Here is a 26,251-nt window from a genome sequence, read left to right as displayed (position 1 = left end):
AAATAAAATATAGAAAGTACTGAAAATATGAAAATATACATGTTTGTGAAGCAGAGTTTAGATTTTTATTTTACCTATCCTTGTGATCATCCTGCGTCGTGGTCATAACCCAGTGAAAGCATCCCGACCTCTGAGTCTTCTGCTGTATATCATCACAGTGCACAGCAACCAACGCTTACAGCAGATCTAATTCTGTTCTCTTGATCACACATCATATATCAAATAGCAGCACAAGTGCTATTCTGAATATATAAAGGATATAATGGATTTATTGATGAGAATATTTACAATAAGTAGTAATGGGGTTTCAACACTTGTGGGCAGTCAATGACATGAAGTGCTTCTTTAAAAGAGGATGATGAAAGATGCATGAGAGTCTGCTACTGACTGGAGAGGAAACAGAGACTCACACTCTGTGGCTCCTGTCTGTCCAGCTAGGACTAAAGAAAGCGCTCCCATTTCCTTTTATTTGCTCACGTCATTTGTTATTTTCAATGCCGTCAGCTTCTCTGTTGTGAACCTGTGGTAAGGCGTTCTCTGAAATCAGATCAGAGAGCACAAGGCTCACCTGTGATTAAAACTGCAGCTTTGAATTCCCACTGCCTCCTCTGAGTAACTCTAAATCCAAACACCATTATCTCTGCCGTAATCTCCATCTCATCTCCTCTCTGGCCTCACTGCTAATCCCTCTGGTGCAAACAGAACGACCAAAGCTGCCTGATGGACGAATGATAGGATGGAGTGGCGATATAGTGAGCTATGAAATGTTTGGTTGAATACATAGGTAGATACGTAGCTTGACTGTCAGATGAATGAATAGATGATGATAGAAACTATAATTTATATTAGTGTAACTGCCAGTGGTGGTGCATTTGCAGCCATCCTGCCAACAGTTTGTTGACATGTCTCTAATTCTTTTCACTAAGTGAGAGACCATATACAAGTCAGAGGCTGACATGAACAGTTTTCCCTCCAGGCTGCTCATAATTACAGTTTGAATTTTACAACAGGAACGTGGCATAAAGACTCTAATCAGTTGCACAATAGGTAATGTCCTGTATGTTTTATGAGACAATGGGCCCCTGAGCACGGACACATTAATGACCCCCAACCTTCCAACACAGAAGTAAATCACCCAAGCTGAAAGAGACACGGATTTATGACAGAAGATGTCGATGTGTTTGGTGACTCTTTATCGATGTCTTGTGGTCTCTGTGGTTGTTTTGTGTCTTTCTATGGTTCTATGGTTGGAGTCTCTCTGTGGTTGTTATAAGTCTCTGTGTCTCTAGTTTTTTGTCTGTTTCTGGTCCTTTTGAGCCTCTATGTGGTTCTTTGAGTCTCTTTTTAGTCCTTTCACAACTCTTTGAAATTCTTTCAACTTTTGCATCTTTTTGTGATCATTTTGCATCTGCTTGTAGTTGTTTGACTAACTTTCCAACAGGAAATGTCTTGGGCCCGTTGACCGTTTGGGCCTTTGGGCCTGTGCCTGATTGGCTTGTTTCGTAATCCTTCCAAGGGTAAAGTAGGATCCAGATTAAAAGGAAGAACATTCAGAATATTTCAGCATTTGCTGAATCTATTTTGACCATTCTTTTTCACATTTGTTTTGCGAGTCCCCTAATTTTATAGAAGTAAAATTCAAGAGGAATCTTTAGCACGTACATTTTCTGGTTTGCTTACTTATTAATTTTCTAATATAATTCAATATTACACAGCAGCAGCAGCAGGCCTATTGTTTGATTGACAGACACTACTCACAGCTGCTTTGTTTATGTCCAGCACACATACGGTTAATCGGGATTGACAAGCTCAGGGTAGTTGCGCATGCGCAGGTGGCGCTGACAGAGGAAACAGCCGGGGAGTAGTCAAATAGTCTACGATCAGAGAGAAAGAGAGAGGGGAAACGAGAGAGCACCGACAACCCGGGTTCGGCTGGGTTTTCTCTCCCTCTGAACAATTATGCTCGTCTCGCCGGTGTCGCTTTCTCTCAGGTGTCCGCTTCCCAGTCGCTGAATGGCGCTGGTTACCGTGCAGCGTTCACCGACCCCCAGCACCAGCTCCAGCCCCTGCGTTTCGGTAAGAGCCGCCTTTATTGAACCCGTCTCTACTTTCGCTGCCATCACCACTTCCAAACCCAAATCTCTGTGCTGTCGAAAGCGATTCGAGGCTTCATTTCCGCTGTCTTTTTATCGGCTGCTGACTGTCATAAAGTGCCTTGCCTTTGTACTCCTGCGCATGCGTGAAATATAGCTGCTCATCATTTTTCTGTTATAGTATCAGTCGCTGCTAAGTTAACCTGCTTCAAAAGGCTTTGTTTCCGCTGTTTTAAAATATAGCACCGCTAGCAGCGTTAGCTTAGAAGCAAAGAAGAGTTTCCTTTTTTTGCTTTTATTGTTCTCCACCGTTGACATGATTCCTCTATTCCGCCAGTTTTAAGGTTCAGTACATAAGACTGAAGAGAAACTACACTTTCATCGATAGTGGATTAAAAATTGGTCCCTGTTCGTTCATGTGACAACAAATTGTAGTTTTTGTGAAAGCGTTTTAACCAAGAAAGTAGTTTTTACCAACAAATATTTCACGCACTTCCGCTCACAATGAGTGCCTTGTGACACGCATGAATGCAGGTATTAGCTCTTGCACTATTGTTATGTGCTCCCAGTTTGTAAACAAGGTTGTGGACGTGTCTTTCTGTGTGTCCTTATCTGCATGTGTCTCTTCCTGTCTCTTCATCTGTGTGTAGCTTAACTCATGTTGCGGGGACAAAGATCTTTTAACACTGTCATTGTGGGGACTCCACATCCTTCTGGGGACACAAAGCTAGCCCCCATACTGTAGGCAAAATCATTAGATTTTAGGGTGAAGACTTGGTGTAAGGTTTTGGTAAGGGTTAGGCAAAGTAATGTTTATGGTATAGCTGGGTAGTAGGCCAAACATTATTATGAATTATTCTCAAATTATTTTCATATATATCGAAATAGATAATTATCCACAATTATCCACAAACATTTCTACCATTCATAAGGAGGGAAACGCATTCAGCATGTTTGTTAGACCTAAAGGATTCACACAATATGTTTTAGTGAGGAAACTGAATGTAAACGAGATAACTCCTCAAGGTACCTTTTTTTTTTAAAAATTTGAAGTTCTTCAAAGATTTGTTATGGTTCTAAATGATTATTTATTTTGTAATCAATCAATAACTTGATGCTCTGTACAACCAACGTGGTATAACTTTCTCACCACAAAAACACAACGGTGACAGTGCTTTTAGATAAACATCCCACAAAAGATCAACATGTTACACTACACATAGTGACTATTCCACACTTGCGCTACAAGTTGTGTTTCCTCCTATGCGCTGTTTAAATAAATATCCTTTTTTAAAATATACTTATCATGTGGGGTAATGACAAGAGCGACAGCTGCTGGGATTTGAGCCAACATTAAACTGTCATAACTAGCACTAGTGCTTCTTTGGATTGCAGTCTTATTGAATCCTCTGTGGGATGATGCTACCTTTTCAAATGGCAGAGAAGGTTTGTTGTGTCTCCTGTCTTCGTCTTCACAGGTCACCTGCATAGCTTGCAACGGATATCACTCTGCTGTTTATCCAGCTGTAGAAATCCAAACCATTTCCAAATCACTGATGTTGTGTGACCTCTCTTCACAACAATTTCCTCATCTTGTCTGACTCTCCTCACAGTCGCTCATTTATTACATTTTCGTGTGTGTGTGTGTGTGTGTGTGTGTGTGTGTGTGTGTGTGTGTGTGTGTGTGTGTGTTTTTTTTTTTCCCCCTGGTTTTGGCCCTACAAGTGTCAACTAAAAAAGCTAGAATGAAGATTGATCCAATTGCAGAACAGATCCAAATATTATAAGTTACTTATCTGTTTATCACTGGTGCTGTGCAGATGTTTTTCATGATCAAGATAGTTTTATCACTCAGCTCTATGGTTGGGGTTAGGGGTAAATCTCCAGGAAATGAATGTAAGACAGTGTAATGTGTTCTGAAGTGATGGAAAAACAAGTGTGTGTATGTGTGTGTGCTGAAGGCAAGGCAAGGGAAGGAGTAGGTGGTTTTCCTGTTGCTGTTCTCTGCGTTCATCTTGTTTCTACAGAAGCAGGGATCTCCACCAGACAATCAGCAAGAGAGTGAGGAAGTGATATACAGTACAAGTTTACACTCTGTTTCCCATTCAGACGTTTTTCGCTGTCTGGTTCACACAGCATCATACGTTTCCTGTGTGAGTTGCAATATGCTTTGTGCATTACCGAGTGTCTTCAGTCATCTCGTTCTTCGTCAGAGAGGGGTTTGAGATTAAGTGATAAATGATGATATGCTTTATTTACCTGGATGTAACTGTTATGTTAATACAGATAAGTTCCAATATCAAGATTTTTGTCTAACGTTAAATTGTAATGCTTATAAATAATGTAATATTGTGTTTATATATGTATGAAATAGCAGATGCAGGATTTTTAAGACCGATGCAAATTTAGATTTTTGAGAGTTTACAAAATCTGATAATGATGTATCAGCCCATGTTCATTTGTTTTTAATGGAAACAGATAATTTAAAGATTTCTGATAATAATCCCTTACATTTGGTTATTGAAGGGTGGCTGGTCTGATAATCTTTTTAACATCACCAGTTTTAGCTTTGTGTTTTGAAATGTGATGGTCAGACCTTAGATAAGGGGGTTGGTGTTAATCCTGAAAAGTCTCAGCTTTACATGTTTGAGACATCTTTAAGTGAAGACCAGTGAAAATCAGGTTTCCAATACCGCAACTGTAACTGTACGTGATTCTCAGATAAATTTACCATTGTGTCATTAAGGCAGAATGAGTATAATGATAAATGTTATTGGATCATCAGCTGTCTTCCACTTCTGTAATATTAGCTAGCTTTGTGGCTAATTAATTTAGCCACACATGAACTGCAAACATGTGTTTTATAGTGGCTGTCAGCGCTGTACTGACAAGGGAGAAAATGATGGAGTTGTTTATTTACTTGCTGGCGCTGTCTTACTGGCTGTTTCACAAATTAAAGTAAAATTCAATTTGTCAACGGGCTGTAGCAACAACTGACATGACTGCTATGCTACACAAAAAGAGAAATGAGGGGGCATGGTTTATTATTATTAAAGTAATGTATTACACATGAAAATGAGCATCTGACCATGAAGACACAGATCCACAGACACAGACTCCATTCTGCTCTGCAGCGGTCAGACTCTAGAAAAACCAGACTGCAATGTCTGTTTTTGCTAACTGAGTGACTTTAATACCTGACAAATAGAAGTTTTGCATCATATTGATGTATAAATTAATAATAATCCAGCATTGTCATAAAGCAGACTTGCTCATTAATTAGCAACTTTGCCCAAAATGGCCTAAAATGACCAAGGGATGGGTATCATGCTATGGTAAGTATATATAAACATTACAGCAAAATCTTTGATGGTTGACAAATGCATATTGCTGTATGTCTTTAAAGTATGTCTTTAAAGTATACTGTGCTGTTTAACCCAACAGCAGAATCAATGGCCAAATGGCAATTGCCATCTGGACCCAGTAGTAGGTTAGAATTTGTGTTTGAAAGTTTGTTACCCTCTACCCTCAGGTGTGTCCCAAATCACAAGCTGCATTCAGTTTTTTTTGTTTGTTTTTTTTTAAATACCAAGAATGTCGGTCACAAACTCTGGGTATTGTGGCCTTGAAAACAATCCTGTCCTTCATACTTTGTATATTCTCAGAGTAAAACAGGTTGTGTGAGTATAATAATAACTGTCTCACTATGTAATTTGTCCTGACTGTCATTCAGAATGACTCAAAATATTCACAAGAGTTAATGAAACAAAAAACTGTTACATTGTGACATTGAGCAATTATTTGCAAGAAGTGTGAGGGTCAAAGCAGCTTAGTGTATAGTTCCAGTCTCTATCAGTTGAGGATGTGGTAGTGAGCCACAGTCTTTCATCACAACAGGAGTGTGAGCTGTAAAAGCAGAGGAAGAAGATATGCATATGTGTAATTTAGCAAGGTGAGGCAGGCAGGGGTGGTGAAGGATGTGGAGCATTTTCTTGTGGAAATATGCTTTCAAGTTGCAACCCGCACACAAACAGTGATAACGCATTGCACAGACACATGTCTGGTTTCCTGTGTCTTCGTCATGTGATGTGTGTGTGTGTGTATGTGCGTGTGGAGTCTCGTGTAAAGTTTTGCATGAAATGTCTGCTGGCTTTTTTTTTTTTTTTTCTTCTCCCCCTACCATTTTTACTTGAACCTTATGTTGAACCAGACTCAGTGGTGTGTGTGCTTCACAATAAGGGTGTTTTTATTGAAAACACACATACTCTGCTATACACACTCGGACACATTTATTTAGCCTTTAGGGGAGAAGCCTTGTTAGTTTTAACTTGGTCACTCTAGATGCTGTAACATGTGACTCCCAGTGCAGCACAGACTCGTCTCTAGTCCTGCACAACCCAGCCCGGCCTGCATGTTCAGGCTAAACATTTCCATAAGCTTTGGAAAAGTCCTCTCACATTTTCATATATCCAAAACCTTTGCGTGTTTTCCCAAGTAAACAAAGGTTGGTTGATATGTCACAAAGTAGGGCACATCAACATGGAACAACAGCTGAAAGTTTGTCGAATCAGGAGAACAAAAAAATCATAAATATGTAGTCTTACTCATTTGGCAGAGGCTTTTATTCGTTTACAAACTAATTCATACTTTTTTTTCTGAATGATATTGACTTACTCATTCTCATTGTTGCCTCACGTTTACAATCATGTGCTTTGTATTCATTTGAAACTTACTCATTATGATTTGAATTCACAATGAAGTGCATATAACTCAACATAACTAAAGCGTTTAAAAGTTATTGTCTTTAAAAGATCTTCCAAGTACACAACATCCCAGCATTTGGTGCTAAGCAGGTTGCAACCATACACTCAGCTCACATACTTTACATGAGGTGTTCAGCAGTCCACAGGATCTGTTTTAAATATTTCTTGCACCTGAGAACCCACACTGGTCACCTGCTTTGGATACAGCGACTGAGACGGGATGAGGATGTCCCATTGCACATATTACATTGAGCTGCATCTACAACAGTGTCACAAGACCCAGCAGTTACTTCTGCCAGACCCTTCCCTTTTTTTCCTCCATAAATACCGAGGCCGCAACCTACCAGTTCCTTACTACCTTATACTTGCACTGAAAATTAAATACACAGATACACTGCGCACAATTTGCATTGGCCATATCAAGAATGGTCGTGCTTTCTCAGATAGGAAAAAACACTGATATGATTTTTCCTCCATATCACTCAGCGTCAGTCAGTGCAAACACACTGAGGTAGCCCTGCATGAGTTCTGTGCTCAGCATGGCCTATCATCAACCTGTAATCCATTTCTTCCCTTTATGAAGCTGTTAATGGTTTTGTAATTTTGTTAAGGCCAGCTAAGACCACATACAGTGTAAACAAGATAAGTACTGGCCATTACAAGATAAGTGCCAGGTGTTTATCTGACACTAATCCTTAGCTTCCCATTCAGCAAAGGGTAATATTCCATAAGTTGCTGATTTTGGTTTTTCTCTTTGTCTCTCTTCCTCATCGACTTTCTTTTTGTGTGTGTGTGTGTGTGTGTGTGTGTGTGTGTGTGTGGATATGTTTTTCTCTGACTGGCCACACCTTAAAAACAGACTGAGGTCATTTTCCTGGAGAGTGTGTAAATTGAGTAGAAGCTGAACTCTGCTCTCCCTGCTGTCTCTCTGCACTGCTGCTCTCTGCTCAGCCAGTACTGAACACTGCGCTGGATGCACATTTAGTGTATATGTGTGTGTGTGTGTTTGTGTGAATATTGAAATAAACAAGATACTCTTTGTTTTAGCCAACAAAGGACAGTGGGGTTTAATTCCTTTACATTTTCTCTCACTACTTTTCTCTCACTACTTGCTTAAATAAAATTGCACTTTTGCAAAACAAGTTACAGAATCCTTTTTTTTTTTTTTTTTTTTATTAACTGAATACTGTGAGATCAAAATTAGAGCATTAAAAAGAGAAAAATTTTACATTGCCGATAAGGGGTGGTTTAACATAGTAACACTGATATAAATAACATAATGAGGGGATCTAAATGAATCATAAAGAATGAAATTCAAATTTGTCACAAATCAGAAGTACAGGTTTCACAGTCTAGGATGGAGATTTTGCATGTATGAGGAATTTTGTGTTGCAGCTAATGATTATTTTCATTATCAGTTATTTTGCCCATTATTTTTTTTTAATTAATTAGTTTCTTGATTAATTCATTTACTTGATTTGGGCCATTAAATACCAGAAATCAGTGAAAAATACCCATTACAATATCAGTGCAACAATGACATTAAATGTCTTGTTTTATCCAACCAACAGTCCAAAACCCAATTTCTACTTTAAAAATAATTTAAGGATTAATCTGCTCTCGAAGTAGTTGCAGATTAATTTTCTTTTGATCGCCTAATTGATTAATTGACTCATCTTTGCAGCAGTTGTTGTAATACATTAACATTCATATCTGTGGGTTTAAATCTTATGTTGTGTCTCTGTCTGTCTCTAGCTCAGTTATTAACTGGCTAATGTTGCTCTGAACTTCCACGTTATTAAATGTAATTCTCTCTCTCTCTCTCTCTCTCTCTCTCTCTCTCTCTCTCTCTCTCTCTAGGAGTCGGGTAGTGGGGAGGATGACCGCCGCTCTCAGCCGAGGAGGTAAGATATTGACGGATATTGTGCAGCTAAGTGTTCTCATCTTTCTCCTTTGTGACCTCAGCCCTAAATTAAAACACAGGGGATGTGATTTGGTTGCCACTGACCCTTGACCCGACCTGACCTGACTGGAAAAAGGAAATAGACTTTACCTGATGATTATTTATTACATGTGTTGGGGCCTGCAGGACTTTTTTTTTCTTTTACTGTTGTGACTTGACAAAGAGCTGCTGTGGTATTGTAGTGTCACAGTCCTGTGCTGTCCCTTGTTGCCTTGGGCATTGAACTGGAGTTGACAATCTGGTTTATCCTGTTTTACTCAACCACGTTTGCAACAGGTTATAGTCTGCCAGCGATCGGCAAGTTTATTTGTTCTAGATGCTTGTGATACCAAGAACCTCAGCTGCAGTAACACTCTTACTTTCACCATTGTTTTATTTGGTCCTTTAGATAACAGATGAAATCCAGAAATCCTCTCATGTATCAGATAATTAACTGTGGTTTGCTGACTGTCCATTAGAGGGCAGTAGGCCCCCTGTGAGTCAGCTCTGGGTATGTGGGTCAGGGGAGCTGCAGTGCTGATCCAGGGTTTGATTGGTGGCCACTCCCAAAGTTAGAGAGCCTCTGTGTCTGGTCACTGGAGCTGTGTGCCACCCAACTGAGAGGACTGTCTGTATTTGTGCAGCTGGGAGTGAAATCTATATTCACATAGCAGGGCAGTGTGTGTGTGTGTGTGTGTGTGTGTGTGTGTGTACACAGAGATGGGATCAGACGTCATTTTGATTTACAGTAGTTTGTAAACTAATATTATTTGCAGTATCTTGTTTTGAAGTCCTAAGATAATTTGACCATTGACCTTAATGCTCACCTCTCATACACCCACATCTGTGACACTTTCAGAGGAAACCACAGGTCCCTTTATGCCTGATTTGAAGGCATGCTGTTACACCCAATTATGGGATATGTAACACCATGACCATGTTGCTTGAAAGGACATGACATGACAAGGAGCACATATATGGACATCAAGTCACTAGTGTGGAGCTGAGCCTTGTAAGAATAGCTGCAAACCTCTGTGTGCTGCCAGTCAATCTTATTGCCCTTGGTGGTAGCTCACAACTATTTTAGTATGAAACTTGATTTCAAGCTATTACCTAGTAGGGTTTGTGTTATAGTGAGTCACCTAACCAGACAGCTGTTCATACACAACAATGATGCGAGACGTCCAAAGTGCAGCAACACATGCTTTGACACCTTAGTGCAGTTGCCACCAATGATGCAGACAGTGATGAATTTCAGCTTTGTTCCTCACAATCATTAAGCAAATTTTATTTTTTCTTGTCTGGGGGCTTCACCATCTGCTGATATGGCAGCATCACAAGAGAAAAGCACTTGTACCTTATCTAATAAAATAATCACATTTGTTGTCCAGCAATTGTCTAACCTCCACAATTCCCGATTTCATGCATCACTCGAAAAGCCATCGGTCAGCTTATATGGACAATACGCTGTGTCTGCTGGTGATGCACTACAGAAAAGGCATGAGTTCTCTCAGTGTCGTCTGTTTCTCTCAGTACATTTTCATGCATCGATTTTCACGTTAGAGTGAAATGCAAGTAGCTTCTGTATTGTGACATACTTCAAAGAATAAGAGAAACTATGTGGGCAGGGTTCAATCAAATCAAACCATACAGATGTGATTAGTTCGCTCAAAATAAAAGGTGTGGTTGAGTGAATACTGTGATTTGTGGAAAGATATAGACGACTGTTTCCCCACACGCCCCCCCCTACCAGCTATAATCCAAACATATACCTCCTGATATGATATTGCTCTGCTAACTACCTACACTAGCTAATAGTCAAGTGCAGTTTAATGTGAGGGGTGGGATTAGCTTCTCATTACAAATCCCATCTGATTGCACACATTTATGAAGCAACCCCCAGGTTCATGATGAGTTATCAAATATGTTTTTGTGTTTCACAGGAAGAGAAAAGATGCAGGCACTTTTAGACACATAGTAAACATAAAGCAAGAGATAAATGAAGAGTTAACAAAGGAGGGGGGGGGGGGACTGTCTTTGAGTCCAAGCTGCAGCGTAGTGTATTCACACCCCGATGATCAAAGGTGTGTTTGCTACGAGGCAAAAACAACTCGAACTAGAAGTGAATTAATGTTCCCAAAATCTTGGAAGCAGGTTTTTCCTTTTTTCACAGGCACTGCTGACGTCTGTGAGGCTGCCTGCCGTGCCACAGACGTCAGCAGCTGCAGCAGGGCTCATCTCTGACACAGGTAGCCACGTTCATTCAGACTGGAATAAAGCTGGGGTGATGCTGTGTCTCTCTCTGCGTAAACACGGCCCACTGCAGTCCCGCTGATTAAAGTCACTGACATCAGCAGGACAGTGACATCAGCCAAAGCAGCGACATCACTGACGTACCTACAAAAAGGGAAATCAGAGGGAGGAAGAGCAATTTATTTTCGCACTTAAAGTGAAGGGTGTTTTTTATAACTGTGAGTGTGTTTTTTCTACACATTTCCATTTGCCTTCCAGTTTATATTTGTGCCTCTAAGCCTCTGTGACAAATCTTGCAGGGGTGCTTTAGCAGTTTAAGACTTAAGATTTGGTTTTAGAGTTCAGGTTAGAATTAGGTTTAGGGTAAGGGTTAGGGTTAGGCATGTTAGGGTTAGGGGCTAGGGAATGCATTTTTTCCAGTGAGTGTCCTCATGGCTAACGTAAGACAAGAATGTGTGCGTCTGCTTCAAATCGATAGGTAAAGGAGATACTGAAAGGCCTTGGTTGTACTGTATTATATGTGTGATGTGATCCCCAAGGTGACTGTGTGTGCGTGTACATGGAGACATAAGAGCAACAGAGGAGTGTCCGGTGTCTGTCAGCATGTAACATTCACATGCTGCCCTTTACTGCTTGTCATTGGACGGTGTGACTTTCAGCAGACAAATGAGAGACCAGTACCTGAGAGATGGGTCCAAAAACACTCACATAAACATGTTGTGTTGCTGAGAGTCCAGGGGCCACGGGGACAGGAATGTGGCCCATGATGGTTCCTGACTAGACCTACAATACTTTTTTACAAATGATGTAACAAATATTTCCATAATGGATAAAACCAGACAGGGAGCAGGAAGAGATTTTCTGAGGTTAATGTGAGATGAAAGTCTGTCAGAGAAGGAGAAAGCAGCCTAATGCCAAGAAAGGAGCTGAGCATAAAGCTGAGGTTTGGATTGGGCACCAGTCAGCGATGAAAGTCGCTAATCAGTAATGAAGTCTAATTAGTGCAAGTTTTTTCTGCTTCAAACATTTACAGTATGCCCCCTTCAATGTCCCCACTTAATACTTGGCAGTAGTGCTACATCATCTAATCTACACACCTTGATATATTAAACCACCTGTGACTCAAAGGACTGATAAAGAAACAATCTGCTTGTAAAGATCACTGAGAAGTCAGAGCCTGTAACACCATGGAGCAGATAAACCCTCTTCATCTTACAACTGAATCCATGCCTCCTGGCTGCTTGACCAAGGAGGATTAAAAAAAAAAAACATATACAAAAAACACACACAGCACATAAACACTTCAGTATTACACAGGTCAGAGATGGATCTGAAAGAAAAACACACTCCAGTTGTTGTTTACCCTGTGATATGTATTGGGAGTCAGGTGGTGGCCACACATTTACCCTCAGTTTGTAATCTATCCTATAAATTGAAACCACGAGGAATCAACAAGCAGCGTAACCAAGTCTGAGGTCAAGTTTCTCCTCACGGGTTGTCTGAAGTCTCCTTTTTGATTTCTCAATCCTTTTTCCGTTGTTGTTGTTTTGCTGTTGCTGGAAGCACATTAGGTGTCAGGTTTCGCTGACCCCGGTGAGAATTTTCCCTAAAGGCTACAGTCCTAGAGATGGTTACACAACTTTGTCACCCTTCCTCCGGCAGCAGGGTTCAGACAACACAACTGTGATCAGTGCGTGGCCCACACTCTCCAGAGGATGTCCCTGTGGGTATGTGGAGTAATTGATGCTTAATCAGAATAAGTGTTGTCATGGATGTTAAGTTGCGAGGTTCCTGATAGTGTTGACACCATGAAGAGAGAGAAAATTGTGACGTGCCATTGACAAAAATTGCAATAGTCCATAACCAGCAAACCCTCTCCGGACAACTGTCCGTTGAGGAAGTGAAAACCATGACTGGTTGTGCAGTTGATGTTCATTAAGCTGAACTGAACATCAGATTAGTCATTTTCAGTATCAGATGCTTTTTCCTTTTTAAATGGTTTCATTTGAATCAGTCTGGAAAGGAGGAAGCGAAAACCATGACTGGTTGTGTAGTTGATGTTCATTAAGCTGAACTGAACATCAAATTAGTCATTTTCAGTATCAGATGCTTTTTCCTTTTTAAATGGTTTCATTTGAATCAGTCTGGAAAGCTGTGGTCTCATGTATAAATGCCACAAAAAAGGAAAATGAATTAAGTGAATTATACAACAATTGCACAACTCTGAATATTTGAGTTCCCCAGATATAGAATATATATAGAATATTGAGTTTGGGCCCCTGAAAAGTCTATATAATTTTCAGCCCTGGCTTTGAAGAGGATCATCTACAAATCTACAATCTACAAACTGATCGAAGGGCCACTTCTAAATGAGTAGACCCGAATAAGCACTCTGGCATTTTATTGATATGGTGCAAATGAATGAGCTGAAGCACAAGAGAGTCCTTTTATGAGGATCAGAATCTAGTTCTCGTTAAGTTAACTCTCGTAAGTTTCTCGTTTATCAACTAATAAACACACAAAAAACTTTTGGCTAGGTAGATTTAGTCCATCATAGGAAAACTGTAAAGCTGCAACCAACAATTATTTTCACTCTAAATACATCTGACACTTATTTTCTTTATTGATCAATTCATTCTTCAGTGTATAAGATAATTGTGAAAGATTCTTATAATTATATTCCAAAAAAGAGAACTAGTAAAAATTCATATTCACGTCCAACTTACTTACATTATTAATCAAATGGAGCAATGGAGTTGGTAAGGGCCCAACAAGTTTTTTGCACCAGGGTCAGGGCACAGTTTGCGGCCAGTATTTTACCAGGTACCGCATCAGAAACAGTTCTCCGCAGTCATTTGTTTATAACTTTTCAAAAGAATATGTTCAGCTTAACCAATGCTGACCCTGAACCAGCCCTGGCTGTGGCACTAATAATCCCTCATACCGCCCTCGACAGACGGCTGTTTCCACCCATTGGACCATGAGTGTCTCCTCCCCCTTCAGCGGCAGGATTTACCGCATCCTGCTGCAGACCATGAAGCGCTGCCTCCCAGCAGATGTTATGGGCACCTGCTCCTCATCAGCATGTGTTCAAATATGTAATAATATCATCAAGATCTTTAAATGATCTGTTTTTACATCGTGTTGACGGATAATTTCCCTAAATCCGCGGTGACCATTAATGTCCATTAAAAGCAGAAAGTGAGACCCTCCAGCAGAGCTTCTGCGTTTTTTTCGAAACTACCTCGGTCGTGCGGAGCGATCGCCTCCACACCACAGCAGCGACTGTCGGTGACCACAGCCCGCGTCTGTGCGCCCTGCCCCCGCCACCGGAGCAGCGATGCCCCCCGGTGTTGTGACCGCGCCACGGAGCTCGTCAGCCGGCTGCTTCTGCGTGTGCTGCGGGGTGAAGATGAGACCGCACTTCACCGACAACTCCGTGATCTCTCAAGGGGAAATTTATCAGCTGTAAGTTTAAGAGGACACTGTGTTCAGAGCCTCGGGCTTTTCTTTTCTTTTTTTAAATCTCAGAAGTATTTAACAGAGATTTACAGTAAAATCTTTAGGTTATTTCTCACAGCCTTATTAGTGAGGTCTAATGTAGTCTGCTAAAACCTTAATTCAGTTTGTGTATCATGGAATGGTTGGACACATTTTTCTGACTGGAAGCTTTCTTGGAAAATCCCTATATATCCTGTTTTGACACAGTTCATATTCTCATTTACTGCTCTGTCCAGTATCTGGTGATGGTGGTCTGGTATGACAAAGGCATGTGGTTTTCCCATGATGACTCAATGGGAAGGATATGACAGCAGGGTCAATGGCTGGAAGAGGAGATTTCCTTCCCTTTGCTCCTTGTGAAATGTCTGCCAGATGCCATGCTCATCTGCTCACACACACTCCCCTCCACCCATCTTTATTTATTTTTAATTTTTTTTATTTTAGATGTTCCTGAAATGCGTCTTGAGGGGGCACAGCAGAAAGGCACACCGTGTGCCTGAGACAGATTGTTCATGAATAAAAGCGATGTGATTAATCTTGACAGCCGGATGTCTTTAGAGGACAAAAAGCTGGGGATGACACTGGCAATTTATGTGTTTGATCAACTCACACTCGTGTTTACATCTGTCTAGTGTTTGTGTGCATTTACACCTCTGCGAACTCAGCCCTCCGCCTCTCTCACAGGAAAATCTATTTGTGTTCTTTATATATTTCTAAATGACACATGGGTAGTAGGTGGTTTTCACAATTTCTGTCCAGTTTTGTCATTTTGCCAGTTTATCTTGTGAGCACAGTCCCTGTTGCTGGGGAGGAAGACAAGGTTTTTTCACTTGAAAGCAGAGAGTTTCTCTGGGGGGCAACTATGCTTGCTGATATTCACGCTGTGTGCCCTAGATCCAGTTTCACGTGATATATATTTTAAATTTCATTATTAAGGAATCATATTATTAGTACAATGTGGGTCACGACTGTAAATTTGTAACAACAAATCTGTAGATGTCACGGATCTCTAACATCCATTTTCCAGCTGTGGATTGCTTAATTATCACTTTTGTAATTGCTTCTGTCCATTCCAGGTTTATCTGCTTTGACTGTGTCTCTCTCCTCTTTCACCGTCACATGAAAAGGTGTCAAAAACCGGTCTCTGAGCCTTGGCCTGTGTTGATCATTTCCCTCAGTACATAGTGACAAATATGGATCCATTGGTACAAAACACATTGAAGCTTCCACTGTGGCGTCAACTTAATCCCTTTTGTTCGACATTGGGCATTTTTAGTTGTTTCTACGATTTTGTCTGTGATTCAAAAAACGTCAGAGCAGTGTTAAAATCAAAGGAATGCGTTGAGCATCTTAAGTCTCTTACATAACTCTATTGTTCAGAGTGGTGTCGTCAAGTAGCTTAGCTGCAGTTGCCAATTTCATGCCAGGTAGTTGTTTAGTTTTGTGCCTGAAAGGATGAAAGTCTCAGCCAAAGCCAGTGAAGTTGTAATTGCCTGTAGAATACAAAGATTCAAAACTGTGGGTGAGTTCATGTGAAAAAGAGAAGTGGTGATCTGGGTGGAAAATCTGTTCTTTCCCCTCCGTAACTCAATATGTCTCAGTCTGTTGTGCCTCCTGTCATTTTATGAACCGTTATTGGAACCAGCTGGTGTCTGTTGCAAACTGTACAATCAAGTGTCTCCAGTTCATAAAGGCCCATAAATCTTTCAGTTATTGTTTTGTATAATATGTTTATACAGGATGTCATGTGTGTTTTCTGAGAAAACATTAGATTAAATCGCTGTTATTGAGATACCTTCAACTTTGAGATGACAAAACCCCTCGTACTCAATATTCCCCAGATGTTTTCATGACACATACAATTAGTTTAATCTATAAATCATCATAAAAAAATAGTGAAAAATTTCCATCCCAATTTCCCAGAGCCCACGGTAACGTCTTTATATTGCTTGTTTTGTGTGATTAAGTAAATTGACTTCCCCAGCATGTACAATGGAAACAGGCAGAAAATCCTCATGTTTGAGAAGCTGAACAGAGGAATGAGGAATGTATTTGAAAAACAACTGAAATGATTATCAAAGGATTTGCAGATTATATTTCAGCCAGCAAACTAATTGATTAATCTAATTGTATCAGCTCTACAAACAATGCACTTACGCAAAAGCTTCTGTTTTAAGGTTTGCAGAGGGCTGGGGGCTTATTGCCCTTTAGCTCTCTAATGCTTTTTTCTTTAATGGCTTCAGTTGGAGCCTTTTGTTGTGTGTTTCATTGTTGGGATGAATTTTATTACTATTTATGGATGGTTATCACTCACTGTATTTTTTTTCTCTCTGTCTGTCCAGCATCAGTGAAAGTTTCCTGACAGTTAAAGGAGCTGCTCTTTTCTTACCTCGAGGAAATGGCTCCTCCCCTTCTTCTGCCTCTCGCTTTTCACAGCTGCGCAGCAAACATGCAGGTGAGGTCCTCAACAACAATGTTTGACTGTATCAGCTCTGCTTTTGGTAATTAAGGGGTCATTTACACATGACTGCGGTTTTTGATACTAATCAAAGTTGTGTTTTATCACTCTCATCTTGCAAGGAGACATCCAGCAGCACCTACAAACCATGTTCACTCTCCTCAGACCAGAGGACAACATCAAACTGGTGGGTGCTCACTATAACACAAACACACATACAAAATTCAGTCTTAAGATTTTCAACCAACTGTGTCTTTTTTTTTTTTTTTTTTTTTGTCCTGCTCCAGGCGGTTCGTTTGGAGAGCGCCCACTCTAACATCACCCGCTACATGGTGGTGGTCTCAACCAATGGTCGTCAGGACACGGAGGAGAGCGTGGTGCTGGGAATGGATTTCAGTCCTGTAGACAGGTGAGACAGTAATATATGCAAGCTTGTTTGTTTTGATACTGTCCATAAAGTTGTAACATTGTGAATTAAAACATTTTTTTTATCCCCCTCCCAGTTCATGTTCTGTAGGTTTGGTTTTGCCCTTGTGGAGCGATACGCTGATACATCTGGATGGAGATGGGTAAGAAAACTTGCATCATGCTTGAGCAAACACCCATCACAACACCATCATGCTAAGGTGGCTAACGGTGTCTCCCTTTCTTCCTCCTCCCAGGGGTTTCAGTGTGTCAACTGACAACAGAGTGCATGTTTTCAAGCCTGTTTCTGTGCAGGCCATGTGGTGAGTCACTGCACTAATCACACTAGTTAGTAGACGTGGATATCTATATCTTCCTCACATTGTTAGCAAGTGTCCATCTTGGTATCTAATATGTGCCATTTTCTTAAAAACATTTTTATGTCATAATCTGCGACTCTCTCCCCTTCATCTCCTTTCCTTCTCCATTTTTTTTCTCTCACTTGCCCCCTCACAGGTCGGCCCTCCAGTCCCTCCATAAAGCATGTGAGGTGGCTCGCTGTCACAACTACTTCCCAGGCAGCTTGTTCCTCACCTGGGTTAGCTACTATCAAAGCAGGGTCTCCTCCGACCAGGCGCGCATCAACGAGTGGAACGCTATGCAGGACGTGCAGTCCCACCGCGCTGATTCGCCTGTCCTCTTTTCTGATGTGTAAGTATCTTCCTCCCCCTTTCTTAAGTAATTTTCTAGCTGGTATGATCATGATTATTTATTGTTCATTTTAATGACGTGAACATGCAAAGATTAACTGTGGAAATTAAAATCATTATCATTGCATATTTGAGTGTAATATACTACACTTTGGTCATAAGTCTCCTCCAGACTGTATGTTTGGAGTAATACCCCATAAATGGAGATTTGCACTTTTTCATTTATCATATTTCAATGTGACTGTGTTTTTGCAGACCTACAGAAAGAGAGCTGACAGAGCGTCAGATCAAAACCAGTTTGAGGGAGATCATGATGCAAAAAGACCTTGAGAATGTCACCTGCAAAGAGGTGAGTCAGAAATGTATAAAGCCTCAAGAGGGAGACGTGTTTGACTTACTTTTAGTATTTAACTTGCACTTTAACTGCCTTTTAGGTTTAGATGAACTGTTTAAAGATTTTATATGTTTGCCTGTTTGCCGGCTCGATGCACTTTGTAGATCCGGACAGAGCTGGAAATGCACATGACATGCAACCTGCGAGAGTTCAAGGAGTTCATCGACAATGAGATGATTGTCATTCTGGGCCAGATGGACAGTCCCACAGAGATCTTTGATCATGTCTTTTTGGTAGGTCCACCCAGAACACGTCTGAACTACCACTGCTGAAATCCACAGGATGAACTGCTGTAACAGCTAGATCACAAATTAATAAATAAGAACACCCACATATAGAAAGACATTAATTTTATTTTTAAGTAAAATGCATGAGCACTGGTTGTACATGAGGCTATCTGTGTACAAGGTGCTTTGTTCTTGTTTGGTTTGGAGTGCACATTGGATATCAGGCATGTCTTCCCACAGGATTTAAGCATTATGAAAAGCTCAGTCAGAGGCTCTGAACAAGTCTGAGGATTGCTTTTGTTTCCTACAGGGATCTGAGTGGAATGCATCCAATTTGGAGGAGTTGCAGAAGAGCGGGTAAGGAGAGGAACAAAAGCAACAAAACCCACTGCACAGTACAAGCTGTATTGAAGTCAATGAAAACATAAAGTATTATTTGATAAGAATAATTAAATGTTTTGGACATAGAATTTCATTCTAACAAAATGATTGTTAAGGTCTGAAGTCTGTTATCCAAACAGGCTCAGTGTGACATGCACACCCAATCTTCTCTCATCCTCTTCTCTGCTTTCCTCTCACTCAGGGTTCAGTACATCCTGAATGTAACGAGGGAGATTGATAACTTCTTCCCTGGTGTGTTCGAGTACCACAACATCCGTGTTTATGACGAGGAGGCCACTGACCTGCTCGCCTATTGGAATGACACCTACAAGTTTATATCTAGAGCCAAGTGAGTTTCAGATGCTGCATGTGCTCTGGTCTTCTCCTCTCAATCATCTTTCTTCGTCTTTGCCTTTTCTTTATGTTTCTCATCAGTTGTTTTTTATAGAACTTTGCTCTAGCTGACAGTGACAGGCTAATGCTGAATGCTTGATTCTCTACATCTACACCAGGAAAGCTGGCTCCAAGTGTCTGGTGCACTGTAAAATGGGTATAAGCCGCTCTGCAGCCACAGTGATCGCCTACGCCATGAAGGAGTACGGCTGGGATTTGAACAAAGCCTTTGATTACGTCAAGGAGCGTCGAGCTGTGACCAAACCCAACCCCTCGTTTATGAGACAGCTGGAGGAGTATCAGGGCATACTGCTGGCCAGGTACCCACATATACACACATACACACAAGTATCTTTCATGTGGGTTTCTGAGTGTGGCATGATGTAAACACTGTGTGATAATGAAATAAAACCAACCATTTGGATGAAAGAAAAACAGGCTAACTAAAACTGCTTGAAACTGCTTGATCATATTTATCAATAAAGTTGGCGCAGTGACCTTACAAATTAACGGCATGAACAGTATGTGCATGTTTATGTTTACATGTTTGCATAAAGAGGATAGGAGTGGCATGAGGACAATAAAGTCAGTTGTTTTTTTTGTTGTCATGTTTACTCCAACCTGATTGTCACCTTCTCCTGCAGCAAGCAGAGGCACAACAAACTGTGGCGCTCTCACTCTGACAGCGACCTGTCCGAGCACCACGAGCCCCTGTCGAAATCCTACGCCCAACCTCACAGCCTGGGTCGCTCTGACCCACACAACCAGGCCAGCGGCACGCCTGGTCCCTCGGTGAAAGAACTGCTGGAATCACTGGGAACTTCCACCAGCACTGGCAAAGCGTCACACTCCACTAGCCAGCCTGATACTGGCATCCAGTCCAATCAGCTCAGCTCTTCATCCTTTGAGGGGTTGGCCGCTCTGTCCGGTGTTGCTGACGCTCGGAGCCTGGAGGCTCCCTCTCATTCTGCTGTAGCCCAGAGCAACCAGCTGGTTGCCCCTTGTGCTGAATCCTCGGCTGGCTCCGTGTCTCCGTTATCTCCTCCGCTTTCAAACGGCTTATGTGACGCTGAGGAGGAGCACTCATTGCTGCCTCTCTCCCAGCCACGGGCAGCCACTGTGGTGCCTGAGCCTCAGAAGACAGACATGGTTACTGTAGCACAGAATGTGCTGGTGGACCAGCCTCACCCCCCTCCATCCCTCCACCACCTCCCCCTCTCCCCTGCTCCATCCCCAACTCCAGCCTGCGTGGATGAGGTTCTCAAACCACAGGTGTTGCTGTGTTCTCTGCCTGTTACAAAACCGATGCTGGTGTCAGCGTCAGAGCCAATGACAACGCAAATACCAAGCACACAATCCGCTGGACCCCAGTGTCTGTCTGCACCAGTGCCTGTCAGAACACAGGACTGCGACCAACAGATGTGTGGCTTGTCCTTGGACGGTTTAGCAGCCAGTCCTCCCTCCACTGGTGATTATATCAGCTATCACAGTGCCATTCCACAAGACAATGAGGTGTTGTTCGGCAACAGTGCAGATCACATTAACTTTTTCAGTGCCAGGGAAAAGTTCAAGGAAATGAGTCAAGATGGTAAAACCCACTGTGCTGCAGTGCAGCAGTCGCCCCAGCTGAAGAGCTGTGCCAAGGAGCAGCCGCCCCTGCTTCAGGAGGTCTCCACCAGTGAGGAGAAAAGGAAGGTGAGGATACTGCTTGGAGCAAAACTTTTTAAAAAAATTACTGCACACTTATTTCCATTGCAAGCCAAATTAGTGCCCAAGCTTTGGGCTACACAGACTCTCTTCAAAGCCTCTCTCAGGCTCTTGTCGTGCTCTGAAGGTCTCTAAACAGGTTTTTACAATGGAGAGAAGTCTGTTATTGTAAGATAATCAATGTAATGTTATATAGACTGTCAAAAAAATTGTTTATGATATTTGAAGTGTATTTACCCTCCAGCAGTTAGACTTGGACTCAACTTATTTATGGGTGCAAACAGTTTGGCTTTTGGGTTTTTGAGTGTCAGGGCACCACCTGGTGGTGTGAAGGTAGAATGGTCCACACATCGTATCTGTCACAATGCTTTACTTTAATGTCTGCTGAATAAATTTATGGATATACTAACACTTTTATATGGCACTTAAACAGAATGATCATTTAATATATCTGTCTTTTCTTTGTAGGAAATGACTGTCCCTGTGCAGGTCACGGGACTGAAGCCCGCCGTACACGCAGAGACGACACTTCTCGGCCCTCTCAGCCAACCAGAGCCTCAGGGCCCTCAGGACCAGGAGGTGAGGAAATCCAGGCAGGAAGTAGAGGACAGAGATGTTTCATCACAGAAGGAGATTAAGAATGTAAAAGAGGAAGTGAAAAACAAAGAAGAGGAGGAGGCGGCTCCTGCTTGTCTCTACAGTGACTGGACGAGGGGGTCCGTGCGGCGCGTCACACGACAGCTGGAGCAAAGAATGAAACAGGAGCAAGAGCCTCCGTCAGCCTCCTCATCTTCACCGCCCCTCGCTGGTGGTAATTCCAGTAATTCCTGCTCTCAGCGGCATTCGGCCAGCGTCCACCCTGCATCAGTGTCAGATTTTCAGGACGCATCAGTATCAGTAGTTAGAACTGCGCAGGAGGAGGATGATGGGAAGTTTGGACCAGTTAAAGGGGAGAATGGTGACGTAGTTGAGATGGGGGCACTAGGAAATAATGACGGAAGCACAAAAGGACACAAATTCCAGCCTGCTGATACTAGATTGCTCTCTACCTCTTCTCCTTTCCACCACTTTGCCCATTCTCCCTTCGCCTCAGTGAACTTCCTGTGTCTGGAGGGCGTGACAGAGCTTGAGTCAGGCACAGACTGGGACTGCTTCGAAGAGGGACCCCACGGTGACGTTATCATGAGGGAGACATGGGAGACTTTGTGCGAGCTGGGTGCCTTCCTGCAGCAGGTGAGCGCAGGCGGGACCTGCAAGACCAGGTGTGTGGACCAGGTTTTCAGCCTCAGTGGTGGAACGGCTCAGAAGCGAGTTAACAGCATCCAGAGGAGGGTCAGAGAGGTGGAAGCCAGGATTCGCCAGGCAGGGCTGACACCTCCATCGCTGATGAAGCGGTCAGCCTCTCTGGCCAAACTGGGCTGTCTGGAGCTGCTCGCCAATGACCTGAGTGAGTGGGAGCTCAGCCGCTCCTCTGTATCTCTGCCCTCAGCACAACCTCCAGTCCACACAATTAGCGAAGAGTCCAAGAAGCAACGGGTCCACGACTCCCCTGCTGCAGCCGGCCAGCAGCCAGAAGTCCCCGGGGTCGGATCGGAGAGGCTTTCTGAAGCTGGGGAAACCTCACCAGGAATCTCTCCACCATCAAATCAGAATCAGCAGAGAGGAAAAGTCGCTAACTCCAGCCAAGATTCTCTGCATTCACCTGGGCAGACACTTATAACAACAAGGCAGCAATATGGCAGGACTCACCCCCTGAGGCGGCTTAAGAAAAGAACTGTTAGTACCCTTTACCACACCATGTAACCCTCACTGTGTGTGTGTGTGTGTGTGTGTGTGAGTGTGTGTGTGTGTGAGTGTGAGAGAGAGAGACAGGGATGATGTGCACCCGTGGGAAACGAAGATTAAGTGCATTCGGTGGATTTACTCAGCAAAACACACCAATGCCTCTTGCCTTAAAGGAAATGTTCAGTAGTTTCTGTATGTTTCTCCCTGCAGATCGGCCTGTGTGAAATCTGTGATGCCAGATGTTTGTCTCAGAGCAAGAGCAGTGACGAGGCTATGAAGGTTCTGTTTAACTGAAACAAAAACTGAGGGAAATTGGAAGAAGTCGTTCAAAAAAAAAAAAATAGCAGCAACCACTCAAATGTCTATGGGTGACTTGTTTCAAACGTTAATAAGCCTGAGCCTGCACACACTCAGCCGTTACATCATTGCTGGTTTCTCCATCGTCTACTTGATATTTACTTGATCGCTGTTCGTTGACTGAATAGTCTGACCTGATGTTCGGTGGAATGAAGCCTATCTTTCCCTCTTCTCGTGCTTTCACGTCTCTTCATCAATATTTGCTAGTTGTGCGGGGTAGCTACCGAGAGAACAATGCAGCTGTGCTTCTGGTACAATCTGACGGCAAATGAATCTGCCCGACATCAATTCAGCACCCACGCTTCTCCAACGCTCAAAAATGGCGATTTAAAGATAAAACTTTGATCCATTTCACAGAAATGCACTCACAAAAACACCACTCAAAGTCAACTCTGCTGTCCTGACACTGATTTTTTTTTTTATGCATCGGTTGCGCGAACAGCAGCGCGTCGAAAACGCACAAAAGCTCAGGTCGAAGCACAGACGCCGCAGATTAGTGTTTCATCCCCCAAAGAAAGGTGCATCCAGAGCTGGTGACGGGAACGTCAGCTGAAAGTGGTTGCGTAGTTGTACAGCGCTTGATGGAAACAAACTGCAAAGAGAAGAGGCATGCTGTTTCATTTTATGTTTGTTTTGACTACACAATACCTCAGTACGTCTGAACCAAATCTGAGCTGCACAAGCGTCAGGCTCTGGGTTCCTGGAATGTCCGTCTCAATCAGAAACAATGTCAACTCCACTACTTGATGAACTGAAGTAAACTTGTCTCTCTCACGTCCTCTCACAGTTCTGATGCCACTCAGACAAGATGTTTTTTTTTCTTTCTTTTATTTGTGTGTGTGTGTGTGTGTGTGTGTTACTGCGTGGGAGAAAGGTTAGGTTTGGGGATTGGGTCTTCTGCTATGTTCTCTTTGGGATGTAAAGGTCTATATTGTGAGTGTTGACAATTTAGGAACTGTACATGTTTTTATATCTGCTTTGTGTCCATGTGAGTGTGACTGTGTAGCACAACTTTACCATGTGGGTGCGTTCATTCTTCTTCTTCTTTTATTTTTTATTGAACGTTATCTCTTTGTACACTTTTTAGGAGTGTGCCTGTGACTGGCAATGAAGCTTCTCTGCAGTCTATCAGAAATGTCTGTACAGAGAAGTCCGTCATACATGCACTTTACTCCCTTTTTAATTTTAAATGTGGCTTAATTTTAAGTTTTTAACGTGTGGTTGCTACTTCTGGGGAGCATGCTTAGGTAGTCGAAGCTGTTGGGTGTGTGTGTGTGTGTGTGTGTGTGTGTATTGTCAAAAACTGATTTTTTTTTTTCTCCTTTATTTTAAACTATCAATGTAAATATTCTTTTATATCATGTGCTTCAACTGTGACCATTAAACAATGGAAATTATGTAGAGTCAGTTTTGCTGTGAGTTTGTGTTACAGTAATGTGAGATCAACACGTACCTGAAGAGTGGTTTAATCCAAAGATGACAGTATGTTTAGTTTTTAACATTATTCAAGCAAAGGCTTTGATGTTATTTAGATTTTATCGACTAAATGGTGAAAATTTCATCTTCAGAGTGCTTTTTTTCCCCTCCACAGTTACAGTTACAGTGAAATTAAATGGATAAAAGCAGCAAATACTCACATTTGTATCACTAGAACCAGACAATTATTTCATGTTTAGCGATTAATTCAATAAATCCGTAATTGAAATTGTCATTTTTGATAATTGGCTAGTTGTTTTAATGATATTCTGCTAACAAGTAGCAGTGACAGAGGGGTACATTTCCCACACTTCCTTATTTCATCTTCATTTTCCCTCCACATCGCGTTGTACAACATTGTGATGGTTCGTCATTCTATGAGGTGAGTGTTCTCTCTTTTACTTGGAAAACTATGCTTTTGTTTTCAGTTTAAGGTTTGGTCAGAGTACTTAAACATCACCAAAGAAAAGTTCAGATAGAAATCTCCTTCAAGAGTCTTTCTCTCAGTTAGATCAACCACAGAACAGATTATCAACAGTAGAAAGTAATTTTAGTGAAAACAAATTAAGTAGCAAACTGCAGACAAGGCCTCATGTTAATCTATAAATTGTGAAACCTAAATCTAGCGATAACGAATTAAGTTCTTGCTTCTGTGATAAATTGGATAGTATACATAAAAAGGTATCCTCTTATTTAGCCAAAAAAAGTGGCTGCAACAACATGAGCTTCAGTTAAAGTTTGTAAAACTCTCAGGACTGAAACAGAATATACAGTAGGGTTTGTTGTGTGGGTTTACACATCATACATATATACCGTACCTCCAGAAACCACAGTAACATACATAAAATGGCATCAGAGTAGCTGAGTGAAATTGTTTTTTTCTGTAACCTTAAGTTTGCAAAACACCTTCAACCGCAGTTAGAGAAGAGAAACGTTATATTTCTCTCCAGAGAAGTGCAAACTGGATTTATACAGCTCAACTTTTATAGAAATCTGTTCTGATGTGCCTCTTGCTGTGGATGTGATACTCATGTGGAAAGTGCAATATCTTAACTGACTGAAGAGTAGAGTCATTAAGCCCATAGACAGTGACATTTGTTATATTGGTACAGTATTGTGTTCTTACCAGTCAAACACTCCTGTCATTGGCTGCAGGTCAACAGTGAAAGCCTGAAGCAGCAGCTATAAAGTCATTTGCCCACCACCACATGTCAGACTTTAAGCATAGATTTCCTGCAGTGCAAAGCACAGCAATCATGTCGCAAGGTCATCCGTCTGATTTGTCCTCTTTGCTGTCTTCTTGCCAGTCACAGGGGATCTCTGAGGGATCCAATAAAACCCCGTTTTGTGAGTGCATGTGAAGAGGAGCCTGGCCTCTTTCTTGACTGATAACAACAAGGGAACCC

The 26,251-nt window shown here is 41.9% G+C and overlaps 1 protein-coding gene across 2 annotated transcripts; it reads left to right on the top strand.

Moving 5' to 3' along the window:
* The first annotated feature begins 1,833 nt into the window (after positions 1–1,833).
* Positions 1,834–24,772, top strand: ssh2b (slingshot protein phosphatase 2b). Of its 2 annotated transcripts, XM_071505917.1 has the most exons (15): positions 1,834–2,076; positions 8,717–8,760; positions 16,895–17,007; positions 17,133–17,197; positions 17,298–17,419; positions 17,514–17,579; positions 17,673–17,738; positions 17,932–18,126; positions 18,381–18,474; positions 18,624–18,752; positions 19,057–19,103; positions 19,330–19,476; positions 19,640–19,840; positions 20,165–21,215; positions 21,696–24,772. In XM_071505917.1, the coding sequence occupies exons 1-15, from the start codon at positions 2,014–2,016 to the stop codon at positions 23,028–23,030; spliced, it is 3,738 nt and encodes a 1,245-aa protein (XP_071362018.1). In that variant the 5' UTR covers positions 1,834–2,013; the 3' UTR covers positions 23,031–24,772. The 2 variants fall into 2 exon arrangements, with proteins under 2 accessions (XP_071362018.1, XP_071362017.1); XM_071505916.1 differs by lacking the exons at positions 1,834–2,076; positions 8,717–8,760 and adding an exon at positions 14,069–14,519.
* The last annotated feature ends 1,479 nt before the right edge of the window (positions 24,773–26,251 follow it).

The sequence above is a fragment of the Trachinotus anak genome, unplaced genomic scaffold (assembly GCF_046630095.1).
Source record: "Trachinotus anak isolate AG129_WGS33_773 ecotype Australia unplaced genomic scaffold, CSIRO_AGI_Tana_v1 ptg000020l, whole genome shotgun sequence".
In the NCBI taxonomy this organism is placed as follows: Eukaryota; Metazoa; Chordata; class Actinopteri; order Carangiformes; family Carangidae; genus Trachinotus; species Trachinotus anak.
This window is presented reverse-complemented; position numbering and strand designations above follow the sequence as displayed.